Source organism: Tursiops truncatus, chromosome 10 (assembly GCF_011762595.2).
Source record: "Tursiops truncatus isolate mTurTru1 chromosome 10, mTurTru1.mat.Y, whole genome shotgun sequence".
Lineage (NCBI taxonomy): Eukaryota > Metazoa > Chordata > Mammalia > Artiodactyla > Delphinidae > Tursiops > Tursiops truncatus.
Genome location: NC_047043.1, coordinates 79,132,605 through 79,155,323, shown reverse-complemented (window position 1 = coordinate 79,155,323; position 22,719 = coordinate 79,132,605). Strand labels below are relative to the sequence as shown.

The following is a 22,719-nucleotide window of genomic DNA, read 5'->3' as shown; positions in this document are numbered from 1 at the left end:
AAAGAAGTATGCATGTGTACCCTTCTTTAATAAAATTAATTTTAAATAAATTTTAATACAATTTTTCTTTTGTTAACTCTGACAGTCACCTGTTTTTAGCAACTGCTACTGTTGCTGACTTCAGCGATAGTCTCAAGGAGCAGTAAATGGAATTCCATGTTACACTGCTTGGAATCTGAGCTCCAACACTTACACACACGAAATGTATCTCACTTGTGTGACTTTGGACAAATTATCTAACATACTATTCCTCAGTTCCCTCATTTGGAAAACTAGGATAAGACTTCAATTGTTTGTCAGGCTTAAATGAGATGATGTATGCAAAGAGCTTACCCTAGTTCCCGTCAGAGCAACGTGGATTGTCACAAGTACTACTGCCATCTCACCAGCTGGACAGGAAAACGTCTTCAACGGGGTAACATATTTCTTTGCATCTCTAAAACCTAGCTTCTACAAATATCAACAAATCTAGATTTAAAACCATCATTCCACCAGTCTGGGTAAGATCCCCCTTCCACATCTTTCCATACACTCTGAAACTAACCCTCATCGTCATTTATGACAACACTCATTTCACCCCTTCTGCCTCCACCACCTGACCCGTGCGGCCAGGTCTATCTTGTTCACCATGTTATCTCCAACACCTGCAAAAACATTTGCTAATTAAACGAAGAAAGTCCTCTAGGCCTCCATCTCTCAGGAAAAGCTTTTGAAAAGGTTCTTGTCTATTTTCTGCCTCTGCCCGCTCTCCTACAGTGAAAACATAGGCAGCCAATCTGTCTTGTTCACTACTGTATCTAGTATCCCCTACTGAGCCTGTCCTAAGAAAAGTTTCAAAGTATTTATTAAAGGATTTGGGGGGTGGGGGTTGATGTTAAGACACGTTGATTCTCGTTGTTTTCTAAGGAATTAAACACCACTGACGTATTCAACGCGCGGCTATTTGTGCTCAGCAGTATATACCATACCCAAAGCATAGAAAAATGCTCGGAAGCAAACTAAGCAGATTATATATAAGATGAATAAATGGATACGTCATTTTCCGAGACTGAAAAAAGATACAGCAAAATGAAACCATAGTCTTGACCAGGTCTGTGAGCGACTCAAGAGTTTTGTTACATATATTTCATTCATTGCCAAGCTCTCCAGAGTATGGTTACAGTATACAATTGAAACTTTTCTTTTTCCGTTAGGTAAACCGCGGTACGGAAGACTATGAGTCAAGTGCCACCCCTATCCCACCCCCGTCTCTTTCTGTCACACAGGTAGGAAACTCAGAACCTTGACACGAGGCCCGGCGCGGCCCAGGAGCCCCGTGCTTCCTCCCAGACCGGGTGACCGGTGACCCGGGGATGATTCAGCGCGCAAAACCGGAAGGAGGTGCTAGGCCAGGGAAGCCTCCGGCACCCCTAGCGCCCCCACTCTACTGCCCGATACTCACCACCAGCGAGGCTGTGAACCCAGGCCGGTCCATGGCCACATAGACTCAGTCAAGGTTATAATTCAAAGCTGAGCCAACTCAGGTCGTGAGCCCCGGCACTGGGCGCCGCCATCTTGGAGGCGGGGCATGTAACGCCGGCACTACCGTGGCCACGTGAGGTTGAACCACAAGTACACAATTGCACGTGCAACGGGGAATCTGGGCCAGAAGGAGGGCCAGGAAGGAGGGGCGGAGCCTGGAAAGTGTGGTCGAGTCAAGTCTCGCGACTCTTCTCTGCCTCCGTTTCCTACAGCTTCTGAGTGGGCCAGGTGGAGGAACTCTCGCGAGCAAACGAGCCTCGACTGGGAACCAGGCGTAGCGAGCCCGATGATGAGGAAAGGGTGAAGCCTAACCGTAAACCCAAAAGAGGCGTGGCTATAGTGGAAGGCGGGGCCGTGGAGAGGCAGGATTAGCTTCAGCGGGCGAGACCTGTGGCTTCCAATGAGTTATTTGCATTTATCTGTTGGTTTCGCCTGTAGAAATTTTGTCTCATTTTCCATAAAACAGGTTCATTATCAGAAAATTATTAAATATAGAAAAACATTTCAAAAATGTCTTTACTCGAGCTAAAAATTAATGTCCTCTACTTCTTACCAGCAGTTTTTGCACTTAATATAATTTATTTGTTCGGTTATTTACTTGCTCATCTTGTCAGCTGTAGTATCAGTTGCACACTTCAAAGACCACTTTAAGTACTTAAAGTTTCTTGCAGTGGACTTGCCTTTACATTTTTCAAACAAATACCTTCTAAGTTTCCTTCTATTAAGAGCCAACTGCATCTCAGATGTGGTGCTCTAATACAGCCACTTCGTAAGGTAAGCACGGTTAGCATCCTCATTTTACAGAGAATCCTGATGCTCCAAGAGGTTCACTAACCAACCCAAAGCTACAGAGAACATAGCAGACCCAGGCTTGAAATGTTACCTAATGACCTCATCATATTTCTTCAAAACCTTTGCAACAGCCTTAGGTTCTTTGCCTTTCTTCAATGTCTTTCATACCACTTCTATAGTCAATATTCTCTTCTAGTTGAGATGTTCTAGAAATGATTAGCAGAATGCCTTCAGGGTTTCAAATTCTGAACCCCCAGAAATCTGGGAGTGGCTTACCTGAATGGTTCTGTTACCGGCCAGGGTTCTTGGACTCCTTAATCAACAGAAATTGAAAAAACACCAGACGAGAAATTCAGGCAAGGCTTTATTGGGACTCGTACTGTAGCAGGACGGCGCGAAAACAAGTAACAGGTGGCCCTGCTTGCTCCCTGAGGGGAGGGCAAGCTGGTCCCTTACATGGGGCGAGGGTAGGGGCAGGTCCGGGGGTCAGGCTGCAGGGGTGGCTTGGGTGGGGTGCCCATCCTCTTGGTGGTGCTGTGTGCAAGGATCATGTGCGCTACCATGCTTTTGCTCCCGACTCCGCAGATGTGGAAGTTAGGTTTTGGGGCTTTTTGTATCTTGTTCATAATTTGCCCCAAATGGCATGCATGCAGTTATTTTTAGCCCCTTGGAGTTTCTTTGTATTTGTTGCTTGACGAGACGTTTGTCCAGGTGCAAGCATTGCTGCAAAGGGTCCCAGGTCCCAGGTCCCAGCCTGTAACCTAGCAGGACACTACGAGGCCTTCCTGGAATAGACCCCACCCATGTCCTCCGCCTGACTTTTGTCTGTAGAAAAACTTTAGTCAAAGAATAAATTTAATCAGAGAAGTGAGAAAATGCAGAAAGAAAGGAACACAGTCAAGCAAGACAAAATAATAATTCTTTGGCCATTAAACAAAGTCAAGGACCTTTAGTTCTTCCCCAAGGTCTATAGATAATATTCGGAGCCATGTCCTTTGAGCTGTTCTGCAGATACTGAAACCGCCACCAGGTGGAAGAAATTAACCGTACGCTGCCCACAAGCACGTAGACCCCAGACCGGCTGGAACCAGAAGGTTGATGATGCTGACTCCCAATTTCCTCACCACCAACCAATCAGAAGAATGTCCACGAGCTGATCACACCCTGCTCCCTGAACACTGTTAAAGACTCCTCACTACCCCCGTCCAGGGTGGGACATACAGTCTTGAGGGCATTAGCCTGTTGTGGTCCCCTTTGCCTGGCAAAGCAATAAAGCGATTTCTTTCTACTTCACACAAAACTCTGTCTCCCAGATTTAAATCGGCACCGGTGTACAGAGGCTAATTTCGGCAACAAGCCTGTCTCAGTTCAGGCTCGGGGTCTCTCTGATGAGGTTGCAGTCAAGGCATCAGCTAGGGCTATATCTGAAGAGTTGTTGGGACTGGAGGATCCACCTCCAAAATGGCCTATTTCCATACCTGCCAAATTAGTGCTAGCTGTTGGCAGTTGGCCTCAGTTCCTCACCACGTAGACTTCTCCAGAGGATTGCTTGAGTGTCCTCAGCTGGTTTTCCCCAGAGTGAGTGATCTAAGAGAGCAAGACAGAAATGTTATGTTCTCTTCTATCGTTCAGAGGTAAAAGCTTCATCAGGTATTACATGATGCCACTGGAAACCCTTTAGGAAATACAGATGTACAAACATGACCTGGGGCCTTCCTTTCATGAAATGCTTACAGAAAGATCCATTACCACTTGTGCATGCCTTTTAAATGGAACATTACAATGCACTGTCATTGTCACCACATTGCATGCAGAGTATATCCTCAGATCTAGTTAAAAAATCTACCAAATGAGATAAGTACTGGTTTGCACTAAACATATGAAATTATACTAATAATATTGTCTTCCTCAATTAAATCTACCACTGTAAGCCAAGTTCACTTTAGTTCCGAAATATTCGTAGTATTTACAAAAATTATCAGGAGGTCAAAAACAATACATCGAAAAAAACAAATTAGGTCCAGCTTAGGGGAAATAAAGGACATAATCTTTAGCCAGAACTGGACCCAAGCTCCAAGTTCCTGTTACTGATCTTTATTGAAAAATAAAATAATAGAATCATTTGCAATAAAAATATTCATGTATCTTAACCCATATGCGTATTTTAACCCATATGCAAAAATATATATAACGGAAAGGAACCCTTTAAGTAATAAAATCAAGGTTATACTTTCCATGTGGATTTGTGTTTCCATTTTGAATCAGTGAGGAAAACAAAAAAAGACTGTCCTTTCAATAAATGGCTTTGGGACAGTTAGATAACTATTTAGAAGAAAATTATGTTTCATCCCTGTCTCACACTTTACCTCCAAAAACAGTTCCAAATGGATTAAAATTCTCACTTCATATAATTTATTAGAATACTAGAAGGAAAAGGTACATATTTTAATATTCTTGAGGTAAAGAAACAGGTTTATGTATGAGATTTTTTTTAACTAGGAAAAATATTTGCAGCACATATGACAACAAAGAATTCTTAATTCTAAATAGTTCCTATAAATCAATAAGAAAAACACCAATACCAATAGAAAAAAATGGGGAAAGTCACAAAGGAAGAAAAATAAGTAGCTAATGAACATGTGAAAATATTTTAAATTCCTTAATAACATCAAAATGAAAATTAAAACAATACAGCACTTTTCAAACCTATCAAATAGGCAAAGATTTTTATAAGGAGAGCATCAAAGCAACTTGTCTGGTGAGTGATATGACAAGATATATCAAAACCCTAAAAAATCTTCTTTGTCCTCAATTGTTCTACTTATTGCATTGTACTCTAAGAAATTATATTTTTTTATCCATAGAAATATGACTATAAGCATATTCATTTCACCATTTTCATAACAAAAGATGAATTTTTATACAACCAAAAATGTTCATCATTGCATGATTGAGATAATTTGGTTATAGTATCCATATGTAGCTATTTAAAACCATGATGTAGAAGAATCTTTAATGATATAGAAGGATGGTCAAAATAAAAACAGTTGCACAAGAGCATTTGCATATGCTGGTTTCTGTCCTTATGCCCCCCAGCAGATCCACTCCCTACTTTCTCTTCTTTTGTTTTCTGTCCTAGAAAGCTGACCGGTAGGAACTGCTCCCTGGTTTCCAGTAGGGTTTGGCCAATGAGAGTCATGGGCAGATCTGAGGATGGCCAGAGAAAGAGGTCAGGGTATTTCTTCTCTGCTCCCTCCCTGCCTCAACCCAGTTCTGGCAAATGTTGCATTCCTCTACAACACTGCTACTATGAAACAGCCTCCTCTCTGGCTCCCTTTCTCTTTCAGGTCTAGGGAGGATAATGGCTTCCCAGTGTTGTAAGCCCTGGCTGCCTCTTCGTACCTTATTGATTTTCCTAACGCTGCCCAAGTTTCTCTTCAAAATCCCAGGTGGGTGCCTTCTGTTTGCTGCTAGAACTCTGACTGACAAAAGACACTCTAATCCAATTTTTGTAAACATTTACATACTAGTTCTCTATTGCTGCATAACAAACGACCCCAATACTTAGCCGCTTAAAACAACAAACGTACCATCTCAGAGTTTCTGTGGGTCTGAAATCTGGGCCTAGCTAGGCCTGGCTGGCTCATAATCTCTCACGAGACTGCAGTTATGCTGTCAGCCAGCACTACAGTCCCAACTGATGGCTCGAATGGAAATACACTTCTAAGCTCACTCACGTGGCTGTTGGCAGGATTCAGCTCCGCACAGGTTGTTGGAGTGAGGGGCTCAATTCCTCAATATCTGTTGACTGGAGTCCTCCCTCAGTTCCTTGCCTCGAGGGCCTCTCCGTGTGGGAGTTTGCAACACAGCCCCTGGCTTCCATCAGAGGGAGAGAGCACCCAAGATAGAAGCCACAATCTTTTGTAACCTATTCACACTCAAGGGGAGTGGATTATACAAGGGCATGAATATAAGGCAGCAGCAATCAATGGGGACAATCTTAGAGGCAATATATATAATTTACAAATGCACAGAAAAAAATCTATATGATGACGAGTTATCTTTGGGGCCATTAAAAATGATGTCTGTTTTCTTCTTGTGTTACTGGCCATTTCTAACTAATAAATAGTACGGCTGCAGCTATTACCATCAGATATTGTTGCTGACCTACCGCCAGCTGACAGCCACTCACATGATATTGCTTAATTTCTTTGCCTTTTCCATGAGCAAGTTGATATCAACCTGCCTAGATTTTACAAAGCGTGAATCAGTTATCTCCCATAGTTGGGTTTTGTTCAATATTTGACCCCAGATGAAGCTCTGGCTAGGTTTGCAAAACATATATAAAAATAATCAGGATGAAATCTGCTCAGCTAATTTTTACATGCTCTGACAAAGAGCTCCACTCTCTTGGACGTGGAAATTATCCTAAAACCTTGTGCCTTATGCATTTACTACCCATCAGTTTGGTAAGCCTGTCACACTGATAGATAACACCAAACTGCCCTTGCTGTAATTGCTCCCCTCTGTTGAAGTGGCAACTGATAATTATAGGTCGCCCTTGTGACACTTATCTGACACAGATGACGACAGCAAATGATTTTTCTCAGTCGCTGACTATTATTAAATTGAAGGGCAAATCGAGCTATTTTTCTCTCTGCAGTAGAGGAAATAATGGGAAAACAGAAATGGGGTTCATGATCTTCCCATTACAGGAATTTAAAACAAAACTGTCCACCATTAAACAACAATCTTCTGGCTAATCACAAATAAGAACCTTTATTATTCTTCAAATTAATTCCATCAGCAAGTGCTAACCAGTTATTGTGGGTCCATAATGGCCTTTTTTCTTTCTAAACATCTGACCCTCCCAACTTCATTTTTTATCATGGTGTTCCATGATTCTTACAATCTTCTGGTTTAAGAAGCCTGCCTCTTGTCCAATTTCGTATCTATCCTTGATGCCTAAACCACTGCCTAATCCTCCAGAGGCTTTCCTCCTCTCCTTTCTGCAAAACTGAAGGCTCTGGTTTGAGCCTTCAAAAATCATAACTTAATGACTAAACCAGTCATAAAAACCTTCTCCTGTCTCCGTATCCCCATTTCTAGTTCATCTGGACAGCTCTGCAAGAGTTAAAAAAAAAAAAAGGAACCATCTTATATCAGGCTCTGTGTCAATGACTGACCATGTCCCTATTTATTTTCTCACTTAATCCAAACTGTCAACCTGTGACGACTTAGGTATTATCATCAAGCCTGGACTCCTGGTTTCCTGTAAAACCCAAACGGAAGTCATTGACTTCCATGACTGTCTTTGGAAGACAGTTTGTTACAAAGCTAAACGTAGTCTTAACATATGATCTGGGAATTGTGCTCCATGGTATGTACTCAAGTTAGCTGAAAACTTATGTCCACACAAAAATCTACAAATGGATGTTTGCAGCAGCTATAACCACAATTGCCAAAACTTGGAAGCAACCAAGACATCATTTAGTAAGTGAATGGATAAGTAGACTGTGGTCTATCCAGGCAACAGAATGGTATTCAGTGTTAAAAAGAAATGAGCTATCAAGCCGTGAATAAAGACATGTTGGAACCTTCAATGCATAGTACAATGCTAAGTGAGACAAGCCAGTCTGAAAATGCTATATACTGTATGATTCCAACATTCTGGAAAAGGCAAAACTATGGAGACCGTAAAAAGATCAGTGGTTGCCAAAGGTTAAGGAGAGGGAGAGATAAGTAGGTGGGGCACAGAGAATTCTTACAGTAGTGAAACTATTCTTTGCAATGCTATAAGGGTTGATACATATCGTTACAGACTTGTCAAAACCAATAGAATGTACGATACTGAGTGATTCACCCAGTGTAAAGCATGGGTTTGGGATGATAGCGAGGTTGCAATGTAGATTTATCACTTGTAACAGACATACCCCTCTGGTGAGGGATGCTGACTGTGGGGGAGGCTGTGGGTGTGGGCAGAGGGGAAGGAGGGAGTATATGGGAGTGCTCCACTGAGTGCTCCAAACAGAGTGCTTGCTGCTCACTTTTACTGTGAATCTAAATATGCTCCGAAAGATAACTTCTATTGCAATAATTTCAAAAAAATGAACTCATTGTACTATACCCTGAGATTCCCAATGATAACAAACTTCAGTCAAATTCTATCCTCCTGGGCTTCCCTGGTGGCACAGTGGTTGAGAGTCCACCTGCCGATGCAGGGGACGCGGGTTCGTGCCCCGGTCCGGGAAGATCCCACGTGCCGCGGAGCGGCTGGGCCCGTGAGCCGTGGCCGCTGAGCCTGCGCGTCCGGAGCCTGTGCTCCGCAACAGAAGAGGCCACAGCAGTGAGAGGCCCACACACCGCAAAAAAAAAAAAAAAAGAAAAGAAAAACTTATATCTGAACACACAGCATTTGGTTTGGAAGTGGTACAAAAGCATATTAAGTCATTTACAGCTAAATTTCAGATTCTAAAACTTTCCCAGGACCCCCTCTTATACTGAAAGAAAAATGAGAAAGGAAAGGTAGCTCCATCTCCTCGTACTTGAAATACAGAAGAAACGCCTCCATCACGGTAGTGGTTCTATCCTCCTTCTACAGGGGCTGGGGTTGGGGAGGAAGGGGAGAAGGGAGGGAGGGAGGGAGGGAAGGAGAGAGAGGGGGAGGGAGGGAGAGAAGGAGAGAGGGAGCAAGGAGTGTACAAAGAGGAAAAATAAGACAATATATGAAAAGAAAAATATCTTGTCTCTGCTCCATGGGTTGGAGATACTTTTCCTCCAACCCAAATGTTCACAGACAGATGAATGGATAAAAAAAATGGGGTGTATACATGATCTCGGAGAGGCAGCGGTGGGTGGTGGCATGAAGCAAGATCGTTTAATTCCCTGCCCAAGAATTGAACCTGGGGAGCCTGGATGAAAACCAGGAATCCCAGTCACCACACCCCCTAGCTTTTGCCTCCAGTGAAAAATGCATTTCTCACAGAGGCAAAACTGTAAAAACAGGTACAAAGTTTATTATTAGAGACAGAGCACAACAACAAGTGGGAGAGCACACAGAGAAACAGTTTGTTTAGTTAGGACAGAAGCAAGGCAGAGATGCACACCGGTTAGGAAGGGTGTGGGCGTCCTCCCGAATGAGAAGGCGCCAGGAAAGAGGTGGTTAGGTCATTCATACAGGGCAGTTCTTCCGGGTCTTTGTTTACCTTTGGCCAATTACCTGGTTTCTTTTTCCACACCTCCCCTGCCCTAGGACCCTACCCAACATGCATGCGCAACGTTTTTCCAAGATGGATTGCAGCCCAGAGGTCTATGGGACGGCCTTAGCATCACGTATTATGGGGTGTGCCCCCTCCTTTTGACCCCCAAGGAGCCTTTCTGCACATGTGCAGTATTTCCCTTGCCCTAAGGATGGGAAATGTATGACCTCTTGATCTTTTTTTTTTTTTTTTTTTTTTTTTTTGCGGTACGCGGGCCTCTCACTGCTGCGGCCTCTCCCGCCGCGGAGCACAGGCTCCGGACGCGCAGGCCCAGCGGCCGCGGCTCACGGGCCCAGCAGCTCCGCGGCATGCGGGATCCTCCCGGACCGGGGCACGAACCCGTGTCCCCTGCATCAGCAGGCGGACCCTCAACCACTGCTCCACCAGGGATGCCCAGACCTCTTGATCTTTTAACAGGGTTTAGTCCCACTCTGTCCCTGCCATAAAAATGTCCAATGTCTGGTTATTTACCCTATTTCTGTTGCTGGTTTTTATATCAAGGTGCAGATCTCGAAATATAGACAGGAGTCTGGTTATAAATATGTAGTCCTGGAGCCCGTTTGTCTCTTGCTTCAGGAAATGTAAACAGGCGGCTGGGTAATGAATGTCCAGCCTGGAGCCCATCTTCTTCTCACCCCAGGAAGTGTGAACAGGAGGCCAGTTGTCAATGTCTAGCCTGGAGCCCATCTATCTCCTGCCTTATACATACAATGGAATCTTATTCAGCCTTAAAAAGGAAAGAAATTCTGATACAGGGACAAACCTTGAAGACATTGTGTTAAGTGAAATAAGCCCTTCACAAAAGGACAAATACTGTAGGATTCTGACTACAGAGGCACCTAGAGTAGTCAAATTCACAGAGACAGAAAGTAGAAAGCTGGTTGCCAAGAGCTGGAGGGAGGGGCAATGCTTAGTGTTCAACGGGTACAGAATTTCAGTTGGGGAAAATGAAAAAGTTCTGGGAATGGACGGTGGGAACAGATGGTAGTAATGGTTGCACAATGTGAATGTACTTAATGCCACCGGACCGTACACCTAACAAGGTTAAAACAGTCATTCTTATGTTATGTATATTTTACTAACATAAACAAGACACTTTTTCTTCATAGGAGATGGAACGCATTTAACGCATTTCATTTCAAAGATGAAATGATTCTCAGGCTCAAGAAAAAGCTGATGCACAACATTCTTCAGTCAACCAGTAATCAAAGTTCTCCCTACCCCTTCGATGCTATTTTGCTTCCTAAGTCAGAGTGTCTGGAGGGAAGAGGGGGTGGCGGAGGCAGCAGTAAGTGAAGAGCTCCATTACACGGTGCAGGGCCCCAGCTCATTCACTGATACGTAAAATGTTTTAAGGATGAAATATATGTAAAGAAGATGTGGCACATATATACAATGGAATATTACTCAGCCATAAAAAGAAACGAAATTGAGCTATTTGTAATGAGGTGGATAGACCTAGAGTCTCTCATGCAGAGTGAAGTTAAGTCAGAAAGAAAAAGACAAATACCGTATGCTAACACATATATATGGAATTTAAGAAAAAAAAATGTCATGAAGAACCTAGGGGTAAGACAGGAATAAAGACACAGACCTACTGGAGAACGGACTTGAGGATATGGGGAGGGGGAAGGTTGAGCTGTGACAGGGTGAGAGAGAGCCATGGACATATATACACTAACAAACGTAAGGTAGATAGCTAGTGGGAAGCAGCCGCATAGCACAGGGATATCAGCTTGGTGCTTTGACCGCCTGGAGGGGTGGGATAGGGAGGGTGGGAGGGAGGGAGACGCAAGAGGGAAGAGATATGGGAACATATGTATATGTATAACTGATTCACTTTGTTATAAAGCAGAAACTAACACACCATTGTAAAGCAATTATACCCCAATAAAGATGTTAAAAAAAAAAAAGAATGAAATACATGGCTTTGAATTCCCATTCACCAACTTCCTCATCATGATGTGCCTCCCCCCGCTCAGTCTGCCATTCTATACCTTCCTCATTGCAAACCTTCCCCAGAGCTCTCTGGCGCTGCAGTCTTTTTATTTATTACCTTCCGTCAAACAGCAGTCCTTCATTCAAAAGGGCATGACCTTTTATTCCTCTGAGCTACCAGCATGGGTCCTAAATGAACACTTTAGGCTTCATGCTACAGGCTGAACATTCATCTGCTCCAGCTGTCCCCCAGGTGAACCCTTTAGAGCTCAAAGAATCACTAGAAAAAAGTGAGCTAATACCTTTGTCATTTCTCAGGTCCAATGCTACTGACATTGCAAAATGGCCACAGTTCCCACAAATAATTACGAGAGAACATGTTACCCTCTGTAGGGTAATGTGTCCCTCAGGTGCAGTTCCACATCCTCTCTTAATTTTTAGTTCGTCTTGCAGGTTTTATTTCTCAACAGACATTGTCTATTTTTACCTGAATCATCGGGCCCCAGACTATTGCTTCAAGCTCATGGCCTGCCGGTTACCTTTCTCTGCGCTTGATTCCCCAGGGAAGCTGACCTCCATACTTTCTGCCTCAGGGCTTGGGCACAGGCCCACGTCCACCCTTCTCCTTCTTACTTCACCTTTACTGACAATGCAGTTCAATGTGGTTTCCTCAGAGGTTGTCTTCTCCCTCACATCACCCTACCCCTCCCATATTTCTCCTGTAGCATCATATTTTTTCCCCAGCACTTATCATAATATGTAATTCTATGTGTGTGTGCTCATCACTCTCCACCACTAGATTATAAAATCCATGAAGACAGGGTCAATGTCTTAACAAGTTCACCACTGTTCTCAGTGCCAAACACATAGGAGGAGTTTAATTGTTGGAATGAAGAAAGAGAGAGGGGCTGGAGTCAGGATGGCGTACTAGGAGGACGCAGAATTCGTATCTCCTCAAAACTAGGGCACCTACCAGGCACCGGTGGGTGACCACGGACAACTAAGGGGACGGGAGGAACCCCCAGCGACCGGGTAGGACATGGGGCATGGGGGGGAGTGAAGGGAGAGGAGAAGTGGAGGCAGGACGGGACTGGCGCCCCTGAGGGGTGGCTGGGGGAGGGGAAGGGATCCCACGCCCAAAGGGGGAAATTGGGGAACCACTGGGAAGGCAGAGGATCAAAAGGGAGCATGGCCAGGTTTCCCCTGACTGCGTGGGCCCCCAGGAACCTGCTGAGATCCTGGGCCTGATCCTCTGCCCACCTAGGCCCCCTCCAGCTGCATGAGTCCTGAGGGACTGGAAGGGAGGGAAGGGGAGCAAAAGTAAAGGCTGGACCTACAGAACCAGCATCCCAGCAGGACCCACCCACAGCAACGGGGGAGACCCTGGGGGAGACAGTAGGGGAGGGGCACGAAGGAAAGGAAAGGAATGGGGACAGTGCTTTCCCTGCCCACTTAGGCACCGGGAAGCCTGTTGAGCTACCGTACCTAATCCTCTGCCTTGGGAGCTCCCCTCCTGCCTCGCAGAGCCCAAGCCCCGCCCCTACACCCTCACCCAGCACCCCACCTCTACACTCAGAGACCTCCTCTGAGACACCCTCCAACTAGCTGGGCCTAAACCCCACCCACACACCCTCCCCCAAGGCCCTACCTCCAAACTCCGGAACTCCACACACCAGAGGCCCTCTACCCGTCTGCGCGCAGGTCCTAAGCAGTGACCCCAACCCACGCTTGAACATCACCCCGCCCAGGCCCCACCCACCCTAAACCCCACCCCTGCCTAAGTTCCACCCCCTGCCTAAACTCCACCCCATGCCAAGGCTTTTTTTTTTCTTTTTTACTCTTTTAGATTGGGGTTCTGTTTTACCTTGTTGATTCCTTTATATTTTTATTTTTCCTAATATATCTTTTATTTTTCTAATTTTATTTTATTCTTTATACTTTGTTAGTGATCTCTCCTTTTGGCTTGTTCCCCCACCCACGTTTTTTTTTTTCTTTTTTCTGTTGTGGTTTTATTTTACCTTGTTGCAGTTGTTTCAATTATAGTTTTATTTTTCCTAATATATTTTTTTATCTTTCTAATTTTATTTTATTTTTTATTCTTTGATATGGTACTGCTCCCTTTTTTCTTTCTTTCTTCCTTTGCTTTTTTTTTTTTTATACCTCACCAAGAAGCTTGTGATATCTTGGTTCCCAGGCTGGAGGCTGGACCCAAGCTCCTGTGGTGGGAGCTCCGAGTCCAAACCACTGGACTAACAGATAACCTCAGACCCCAGGGAATACCAATCAGAGTGAGGCCTCCCGGAGGTCCTGATATCAGCACCAAGACCCAGCTCTATCCAACTGCCTGCAAACTCCAGTGATGGCTGTCTCAGGCCAAACAACCAGTAAGACAGGAATACAGCACCACCCATCAAAGAAAACAAAAAAAATGAAACAACAAAAAAACACGTTACAGATGAAGGAACAAGGTAAAAACCTACAAGACCAAATAAATGAAGCTGAAATAGGCAACCTACCTGAAAAAGAATTCACAGTAATGATAGTAAAGATGATCCAAAATCTCAGAAACAGAATGGAGAAAATACAAGAAACATTTAACAAGGAACTAAAGAGAAGGACTAAAGAAGAACTAAAGAGCAAACAAACAGTGATAAACAACACAATTACTGAAATTAAAAATACTGTAGAAGGAATCAATAGCAGAATCACTGAGGCAGAAGAATGGATAAGTGACCTGGAAGATTAAATGGTGGAAATAACTACCAGGGAGCAGGATAAAGAAAAGAATGAAAAGAATCGAGGACAGTCTCAGAGACCTCTGGGGCAACACTAAACACAACAACATTAGAATTTTAGGGGTCCCAGAAGAAGAAGAGACAAGGAAAGGGCCTGAGAAAATATTTGAAGAGATTATAATCGAAAACTTCCCTAACATGGGAAAGGAAATAGTCAATCAAGTCCAGGAAGCACAGACAGTACCATACAGGATAAACCCAAGGAGAAACGTGCTGAGACATATTAATCAAACTATCAAAAATTAAATACAAAGAAAGAATATTAAAAGCAGCAAGGGAAAAGCAACAAATAATATATGAGGGAATCCCCATAAGATTAACAGCTGCTTTTCAGCAGAAACTCTACAAGCCAGAAGGGAGGGGCAGGGCATATTGAAAGTGATGAAAGGGAAAAACCTACAACCAAGATGACTCTACCCAGCAAGGATCTCATTCAGATTCGATTAAGAAATTAAAACCTTTACACATAAACAAAAGTTAAGAGAATTCAGCACAACCAAACCAGCTTTACAACAAATGCTAAAGGAACGTCTCTAGGCAAGAAACACAAGAGAAGGAAAAGAACTACAAAAACAAACCCAAAACAGTTAAGAAAATAGTAATAGGAACATACATATCAATAATTACCTGTAATGTAAATGGATTAAACACTCCAACCAAAAGACATTGACTGGCTGAATGGATACAAAAACATGACCCATACATATGGTGTCTACAAAAGACCCACTTCAGACCTAGGGACACATAGAGACTGAAAGTGAGGGGATGGAAAAATATATTCCATGCAAATGGAAATCAAAAGAAAACTGGAGTAGCAATTCTCATATCAGAAAAAAAAGACTTTAAAATAAAGACTATTACAAGAGACAAAAAGGACACTACATAATGATCAAGGGATCAATCTAAGAAGAAGATATAACAATGATAAATATTTATGTACCCAACATAGGAGCACCTCAATACATAAGGCAAATGCTAACAGCCATAAAAGGGGAAATCGACAGTAACACATTCATAGTAGGGGACTTTAACACCCCACTTTCACCAATGGACAGAGCATCCAAAATGAAAATAAATAAGGAAACACAAGCTTTAAATGACACATTAAAAAAGACAGACTTAACTGATGCTTATAGGACATTCCATCCAAAAACAATAGGATACACATTCTTCTCAAGTGCTCATGGAACATTCTCCAGGATAGACCATAACCTGGGTCACAAATGAAGCCTTGATAAATTTAAGAAAATTGAAATCGTATCAAGTATCTTTTCCAACCACAATGCTATGAGACTAGATATCAATTACAGGAAAAAAACTGTAAAAAATACAAAGATATGGAGGCTAAACAATACGCTAGTAAATAACCAAGACAGCACTGAAGAAATCAAAGAGGAAATCAAAAAATACCTAGAAACAAATGACAATGAAAGCATGACGACCCAAAATCTATGGGATGCAGCAAAAGCAGTTCTAGGAGGGGAGTTTATAGCAATACAATCCTACCTCAAGAAACAAGAAACAAAAAAACAACAACAACAACAAAAAAAAGAAACAAGAAACACCTCAAATAAACAACCTAACCTTACACCTAAAGCAATTAGAGAAAGAAGAACAAAAAATCCCCGAAGTTAGCAGAAGGAAAGAAACCATAAAGATCAGATCGGAAATAAATGAAAAAGAAGTGAAGGAAATGATAGCAAAGACCAATTAAACTAAAAGCTGGTTCTTTGAGAAGATAAACAAAACTGATAAACCATTAGCCAGACTCATCAAGAAAAAAAGGGAGAAGACTCAAATCAACAGAATCAGAAATGAAAAAGAAGTAACAAGTGACAATGCAGAAATACAAAGGATCATGAGAGATTACTACAAGCAAATATATGCCAATAAAATGGACAACCGGGAAGAAATGGACCAATTCTTAGAAAATCACAACTTTGTGAGACTGAACCAGGAAAAATAGAAAATACAAACAGACTAATCACAGCACTGAAATTGAGACTGTGATTAAAAATCTTCCAACCAACAAAAGCCCAGGACTAGATGGCTTCACAGGTGAATTCTATCAAACATTAGAGACGAGCTAACGCCTATCCTTCTCAAACTCTTCCAAAATATAGCAGAGGGACGAACACTCCCAAACTCATTCTACAAGGCCACCATCACCCTGATACCAAAACCAGACAAAGATGTCACAAAGAAAGAAAACTACAAGCCAATATCACTGATACACATAGCTGCAAAAATCCTCAACAAAATACTAGCAAACAAAATCCAACAGCACATTAAAAGGATCACACACCATGATCAAGTGGAGTTTATCCCAGGAATGCAAGGATTCTTCGATATACACAAATCAATCAATGTGATACACCATATTAACAAACAGAAGGAGAAAAACCATATGATAATCTCAATAGTGCAGAAAAAGCTTTTGACAAAATTCAACACCCATTTATGATAAAAACCCTCCAGAAAGTAGGCATAGAGGGAACCTACCTCAGCATAATAAAGGCCATATATGACAAACCCACAGCCAACATCGTTCTCAATGATGAAAAACTGAAACCATTTCCTCTAAGATCAGGACTAAGACAAGTTGCACACTCTCACCACTATTTTTTTTCTTTCCTGCCCTGGTTAGTTTTTTTTTTTTTTTTAACATCTTTATTGGAGTATAATTGCTTTACAATGGTGTGTTAGTTTCTACTGTATAACAAAGTGAATCAGCTATATATATACATATATCCCCATATCTCCTCCCTCTTGCGTCTCCCTCCCACCCTCCCTATCCCACCCCTCTAGGTGGTCACACAGCACCGAGCTGATCTCCCTGTGCTATGCGGCTGCTTCCCACTAGCTATCTATTTTACATTTGGTAGTGTATATCTGTCCATGCCAGTCTCTCACTTCGTCCCAGCTTGCCCTTCCCCTCTCCCTGTGTCCTCAAGTCCATTCTCTATGTCTGTGTCTTTATTCCTGTCCTGCCCCTAGGTTCTTCAGAACAATTTTTTATTTTTAGTGTCCATATATATGTTAGCATACAGTATTTGTTTTTCTCTTTCTGACTTACTTCACTCTGTATGACAGATTCTAGGTCCCTCCGCCTCACTAAAGATAACTCAATTTCGTTTCTTTTTATGGCTGAGTAATATTCCATTGTATATATGTGCCACATCTTCTTTATCCATTCATATGCCGATGGACATTTAGGTTAAAACTAAGTGGCTAAAACTTCCAAAACTGTGTTGAGTAATAGTGGTGAGAGTGGACAACCTTGTCAGAAATCTCTTTCATTCCTATACACTAATGATGAAAAATCTGAAAGAGAAATTAAGGAAACACTCCCATTTACCACTGCAACAAAAAGAATAAAATACCTAGGAATAAACCTGCCTAAGGAGACAAAAGACCTGTATGCAGAAAACTATAAGACACTGATGAAAGAAATTAAAGATGATACAAAAAGATGGAGAGATATACTATGGTCTTGGATTGCAAGAATCAATATTGTGAAAATGACTATACTACCCAAAGCAATCTACAGATTCAATGTGATCCCTATCAAACTACCAATGGCATTTTTCACAGAACTAGAACAAAAAATTTCACAGTTTGTATGGAAACACAAAAGACCCCGAAGCCAAAACAATCTTAAGAAAGAAAAATGGAGCTGGAGGAATCAGGCTCCCGGACTTCAGACTATACTACAAAGCTACAGTAATCAAGACAGTATGGTACTGGCACAAAAACAGAAATACAGATCAATGGAACAGGATAGAAAGCCCAGAGAGAAACCCATGCACCTATGTCACCTTATCCTTGATAAAGGAGGCAAGAATATACAATGGAGAAAAGACAGTCTCTTTAATAAGTGGTGCTTAGAAAACTGGACAGCCTCATGTAAAAGAATGAAAGTAGAACACTCCCTAACACCATACACAAAAGTATATTCAAAATGGATTAAAGACCTAAATGTAAGGCCAGACACTATAAAACTCTTAGAGGAAAACACAGGCAGAACACTCTATGACATAAATCACAGCAAGATCCTTTTTGACCCACCTCCTAAAGAAATGGAAATAAAAACAAAAGTAAACAAGTGGGACCTAATGAAACTTAAAAGCTTTTGCACAGCAAAGGAAACCGTAAACAAGACCATAAGACAAGCCTCAGAATGGGAGAAAATATTTGCAAATGAAGCAACCGACCAAGGATTAATCTCTAAAATATACAAGCATCTCATGCAGCTCAATATCAAAAAAAAACAAACAACAGAATGGGCAGAAGACCTAAATAGACATTTCTCCAAAGAAGATATACAGACTGCCAACAAACACATGAACGGATGCTCAACATCACTAATCATTAGAGAAATGCAAATCAAAACTACAATGAGATATCACCTCCCACCAGTAAGAATGGCCATCATCAAAAAATCTACAAACAATAAATGCTGGAGAGGGTGTGGAAAAAAGGGAACCCTCTTGCACTGTTGGTGGGAATATAAATTGGTACAGCCACTATGGAGAACAGTATGAAGGTTCCTTTAAAAACTAAAAATAGAACTACCATACAACCCAGCAATCCCACTACTGGGCATGTACCCTGAGAAAACCATAATTCAAAAAGAGTCATGTACCACAATGTTCATTGCAGCTCTATACCCAATAGCCAGGACATGGAAGCAACCTAAGTGTCCATTGGCAGATGAATGGATAAAGAAGATGTGGCACATATATACAATGGAATATCACTCATCCATAAAAAGAAACGAAATTGAGTTATTTGTAGTGAGGTGGATGGATCTAGAGTCTGTCATACAGAGTGAAGTAAGTCAGAAAGAGAAAAACAAATAACCGTATGCTAACACATATATATGGAATCTAAAAAAAAAAAAAAAATGTTCTGATGAACCTAGGGGCAGGAGAGGAATAACGACACAGACATAGAGAATGTACTTGAGGACACGGGGAGGGGGAAGGGTAAGCTGGGATGATGTGAGAGAATAGCATTGACATATATACACTACCTAATGTAAAATAGCTAGTAGGAAGTAGCTGCATGGCACAGGGAGATCACCCGGGTGCTTTGCAACCACCTAGAGGGGTGGGATAAGGAGAGTGGGAGGGAGACGCAAGAGGGAGGGGATATGGGGATATACGTTTGCATATAGCTGATTTATTTTGTTATACAGCAGAAACTAACACAACACTGTAAAGCAATTATACTCCAATAAAGATGTTAAAAATAAATGAAGAGAGGACAGAGAAAGGGAGGAAGGGAATGAAGGAGGGAATGAAGACACAGTTGCATCTTCAGTCCTATAGCATAGCTGGTGTGTACTGGGAAGGTTCATCTGGCAGCCAGGACTTCTGCAGAACAATTCTAGAGCATTTGTAATGCTGTGGGAATCTTCAGGTGTCCTTTCCTCCAGAAAAATATTCCTCCTCTACTTTTGAGAGTTGGAAAACAAACGATGTCAAAACACAGTAAGTGCTCCTGGCAAAGAGCATACGGAATCCATATGACAATCCTTATCCTAATTTCTCTGATCCCTGACCCTCCCAGAGTTCACTGCCGTTGGCCTGCCAAGGTATCCGTTCAAGAAAAGAGCTTGCTCAGAAGCACAGCTGTATCCAACCAGGGCAATGAGAAATCAGTTTTGCTGTGACCCAGTTGGCAATATAGATTGGCCATTTCACAAAAGCAGGTAATCATTTCTCTTTTTAAGGGTCATTGTGATGATCAGTGAGAATATATGTTGCTTGCAGATATAAAAAGAGAAGATTAAAGAAGAACTTACATTTTACCTTAGTAAATCTAGAGAAAGAATCATTAAAAAACAAGCTTCAAAAAAACAAGAATACAGTTGAGTAATCCCTCAGAAACAAAGCGATTTTTCTATAGTGTTATAAAGTGTTTTCCTATGCAATATAAGATTTAACCTCGGGCTTCCCTGGTGGCGCAGTGGTTGAGAGTCCGCCTGCCGATGCAGGGGACACAGGTTCGTGCCCCAGTCCGGGAAGATCCCACATGCCATGGAGCAACTGGGCCCGTGAGCCATGGCTGCTGAGCCTGCGCGTCCGGAGCCTGTGCTCCGCAACGGGAGAGGCCACAACGGTGAGAGGCCCGTGTACTGCAAAAAAAAAAAAAAAAAAAAAAAAAGATTTATCCTCAGTAAGTACTCAGAAAGTACCCTGCTTACACAAAAGTACTCACAGTATGCTTACTTTATGCTTGCATATAATGAATTTTTAATTCATGAAAAATAGACAGAACTACTTCTGTTCAACAGTTGATCAACAGCAATAGTAGATGATCTATTACGCCATCTTTCTTTTCCACCTGTATTTCTCAACTTCTAAAACAGTCCTCTAAAAGAAAGCTTAGGTAGACAAGAAAATTGGGACAGAACTTATGATCAAGATTTAAAATTAAGGAAAGAAATATATTTCTAAAATGTATATTGTGTGCCTATCTTCTTTCTCAAATATTTTACAATTAACAATGAAACATTTGTAATTTTAAAAAGACTTGGTTTTAACTATGCATTTGTTTATATGAAAGTTTGTATCATTTGTCAATTGCTTTGGGCAGGAATTTGGAGATGGGGGCCATTGTTTTATATGCATTGTGTTCTTATTCATCAAAGAATCATGCAGAATATTGCAAGTAAATCATGTAGAATACTGCATCAGGCCCTGGGCTGAACCAGGATCAGCCTTTGAAACAAATTAAGAGTCTGTCTTCTTGTAGTTCTGTCTCATTGGAAATGACAATTAGGATACATGTGGAAGGTTGCGTATGCCTCGTTTACTGTAAAACCACTAATTGTTGGGACCACACTGGACTAGAATGGTCTAAAGAAATGGTAGGAAACTGAGACTGCAAATTCTCTGAGCTAATGTGACACACCTATACCTTGTATGCACGGCAGCTATACCTGTCCTGTGTAGGTGAGGAAGGCCAGAGGGCTATGAATTTGGGTAGCAGTTGGGCCTCCCAATGAGGTGCAGGTGCTGTGTGTGTGGTCTGTATCCATCTAAAAAGTTAAAAAAAGATGCTGTTAGGCAAAGCCATCTGGATCTCAAGTCTGATAGCCATTTAGAATCTATAACTATCACTGCGCTGATACAAACATATTAACTGAAGTCCCTTTTTTCTGAAATGTCCTCTAATGCTTTACAATAATTTATTCACTCTTCCAAAAATAATATCTACCCTTCATAGGAGGACCTTTTTGTAAGAGAAACTGTGTGTACAGCTTTGCTGACTAGGTGCTGCATGGCTCCAAGGGGTGCCAATCACAATGTAATTCACGTGTATGTTTCACAGATTTTTCCTTGCACAGCTCTGGGGGACAATAATTACACTGCATTCTACGCAAGTGGCAACCCTTGGAGTGTTACAGTGCACAACCCACACAGCCTTACATGGCGGCCCTTGCTCTATCTCAGTCTGAAGTTTGTTGGCTCCAAAATGGACCCTGCCTTGGAGCAGAGAAAGCGAGGATTTTGTAGTAAATGCTACTGATGCACTGCCCCATGTCTCCTTGGTTCACCTGTAGCTATGGTAAACAGTCCCTGGCACACCGACAACGTCTCAACTCAGGAATCAGTGTTTCTCATCCTCTGCCTGAGTGCTCTCTCCTGGGCTGGGAGCTTTGCTGGAACCTTCAATATATGTGGGTAAATCAATGACCCAGCCCTCACTCTAATAGGGAGATTTTGTACATTTTCCACATTGTTTCTCAGAGGTTCCCCAGGAGAACTGAGCCCTAGTTGCCTCCAGCCCTAAACTGCTGTTTTGTGTTTTTTTGTGTTTTTTTTTGGTACGCGGGCTTCTCACCGCTGCGGCTTCTCACCGCTGCGGCCTCTCCCGCTGCGGAGCACAGGCTCCGGACGCGCAGGCTCAGCGGCCATGGCTCACGGGCCCAGCCGCTCCGCGGCATGTGGGACCTTCCGAGACCGGGGCACGAACCCGTGTCCCCTGCATCAGCAGGCGCACTCTCAACCACTGCGCCACCAGGGAAGCCCTAAACTGCTGTTTTATGCACACTTTATTGCCTTTTTGCCCTTTTCTGTCTCACTTTTTCCACTTTCTCATTTGTGCTTTCCAGGAATTGTCTCCCCCCAAAAAACTACCTGCACCCAAGTCTCTGTCTCAGGGTCTATTTTAGAAGAAATTAAGACAGATGCCATTAGGAACAAGTGACCTTAGTTGGTTCTGTAACCTGACTGCTGGTCCAGGGCTAAATACATGTTGGATGAATAAATGAATAATTCTTGTACAGGGTAACGGTCTGCCTCCACTGATCATGAAGGTGGGAAGTAAGAAGACCGTGTTAGGCAGTGAGTTCTCATGCCCCAAACTGCATCTGTGACAACATGACAGAAAACTCAACTGCC

At 42.4% G+C, this 22,719-nt stretch overlaps 1 protein-coding gene and 1 long non-coding RNA gene across 26 annotated transcripts in view; both read right to left on the bottom strand.

The window, feature by feature from the left end:
- SLC25A26 (solute carrier family 25 member 26) overlaps positions 1-1,647 on the bottom strand; it is a 139,946-nt gene extending 138,299 nt beyond the window's left edge. Inside the window, exon 1 of one of the 6 annotated variants that reach the window (XR_012323882.1) lies at positions 334-1,309. Coding sequence is in view for 4 of the 6 variants with exons in the window: in XM_073787528.1 (XP_073643629.1) it covers positions 334-381 (48 nt within the window). In the remaining 2 variants the exon portion in view is untranslated. Of the gene's footprint in view, positions 1-333; positions 1,310-1,441 lie in introns of those variants that run through there. The other 5 variants (XM_073787526.1, XM_019947617.3, XM_073787528.1 and 2 more) reach the window with 5 other exon arrangements.
- Positions 1,648-2,669: 1,022 nt separating this feature from the next.
- Positions 2,670-22,719, bottom strand: part of LOC117313967 (uncharacterized) — a 175,483-nt gene continuing 155,433 nt past the window's right edge. For 14 of the 20 annotated variants that reach the window (XR_012323872.1, XR_012323880.1, XR_012323862.1 and 11 more), the window contains 3 exons: positions 21,255-21,353; positions 20,257-20,447; positions 2,670-3,900 (listed from right to left, as the gene is read on the bottom strand). This is a non-coding gene — a long non-coding RNA (uncharacterized lncRNA). The remainder of the gene's footprint in view (positions 3,901-20,256; positions 20,448-21,254; positions 21,354-22,719) is intronic. The other 6 variants (XR_012323876.1, XR_012323861.1, XR_012323877.1 and 3 more) reach the window with 3 other exon arrangements.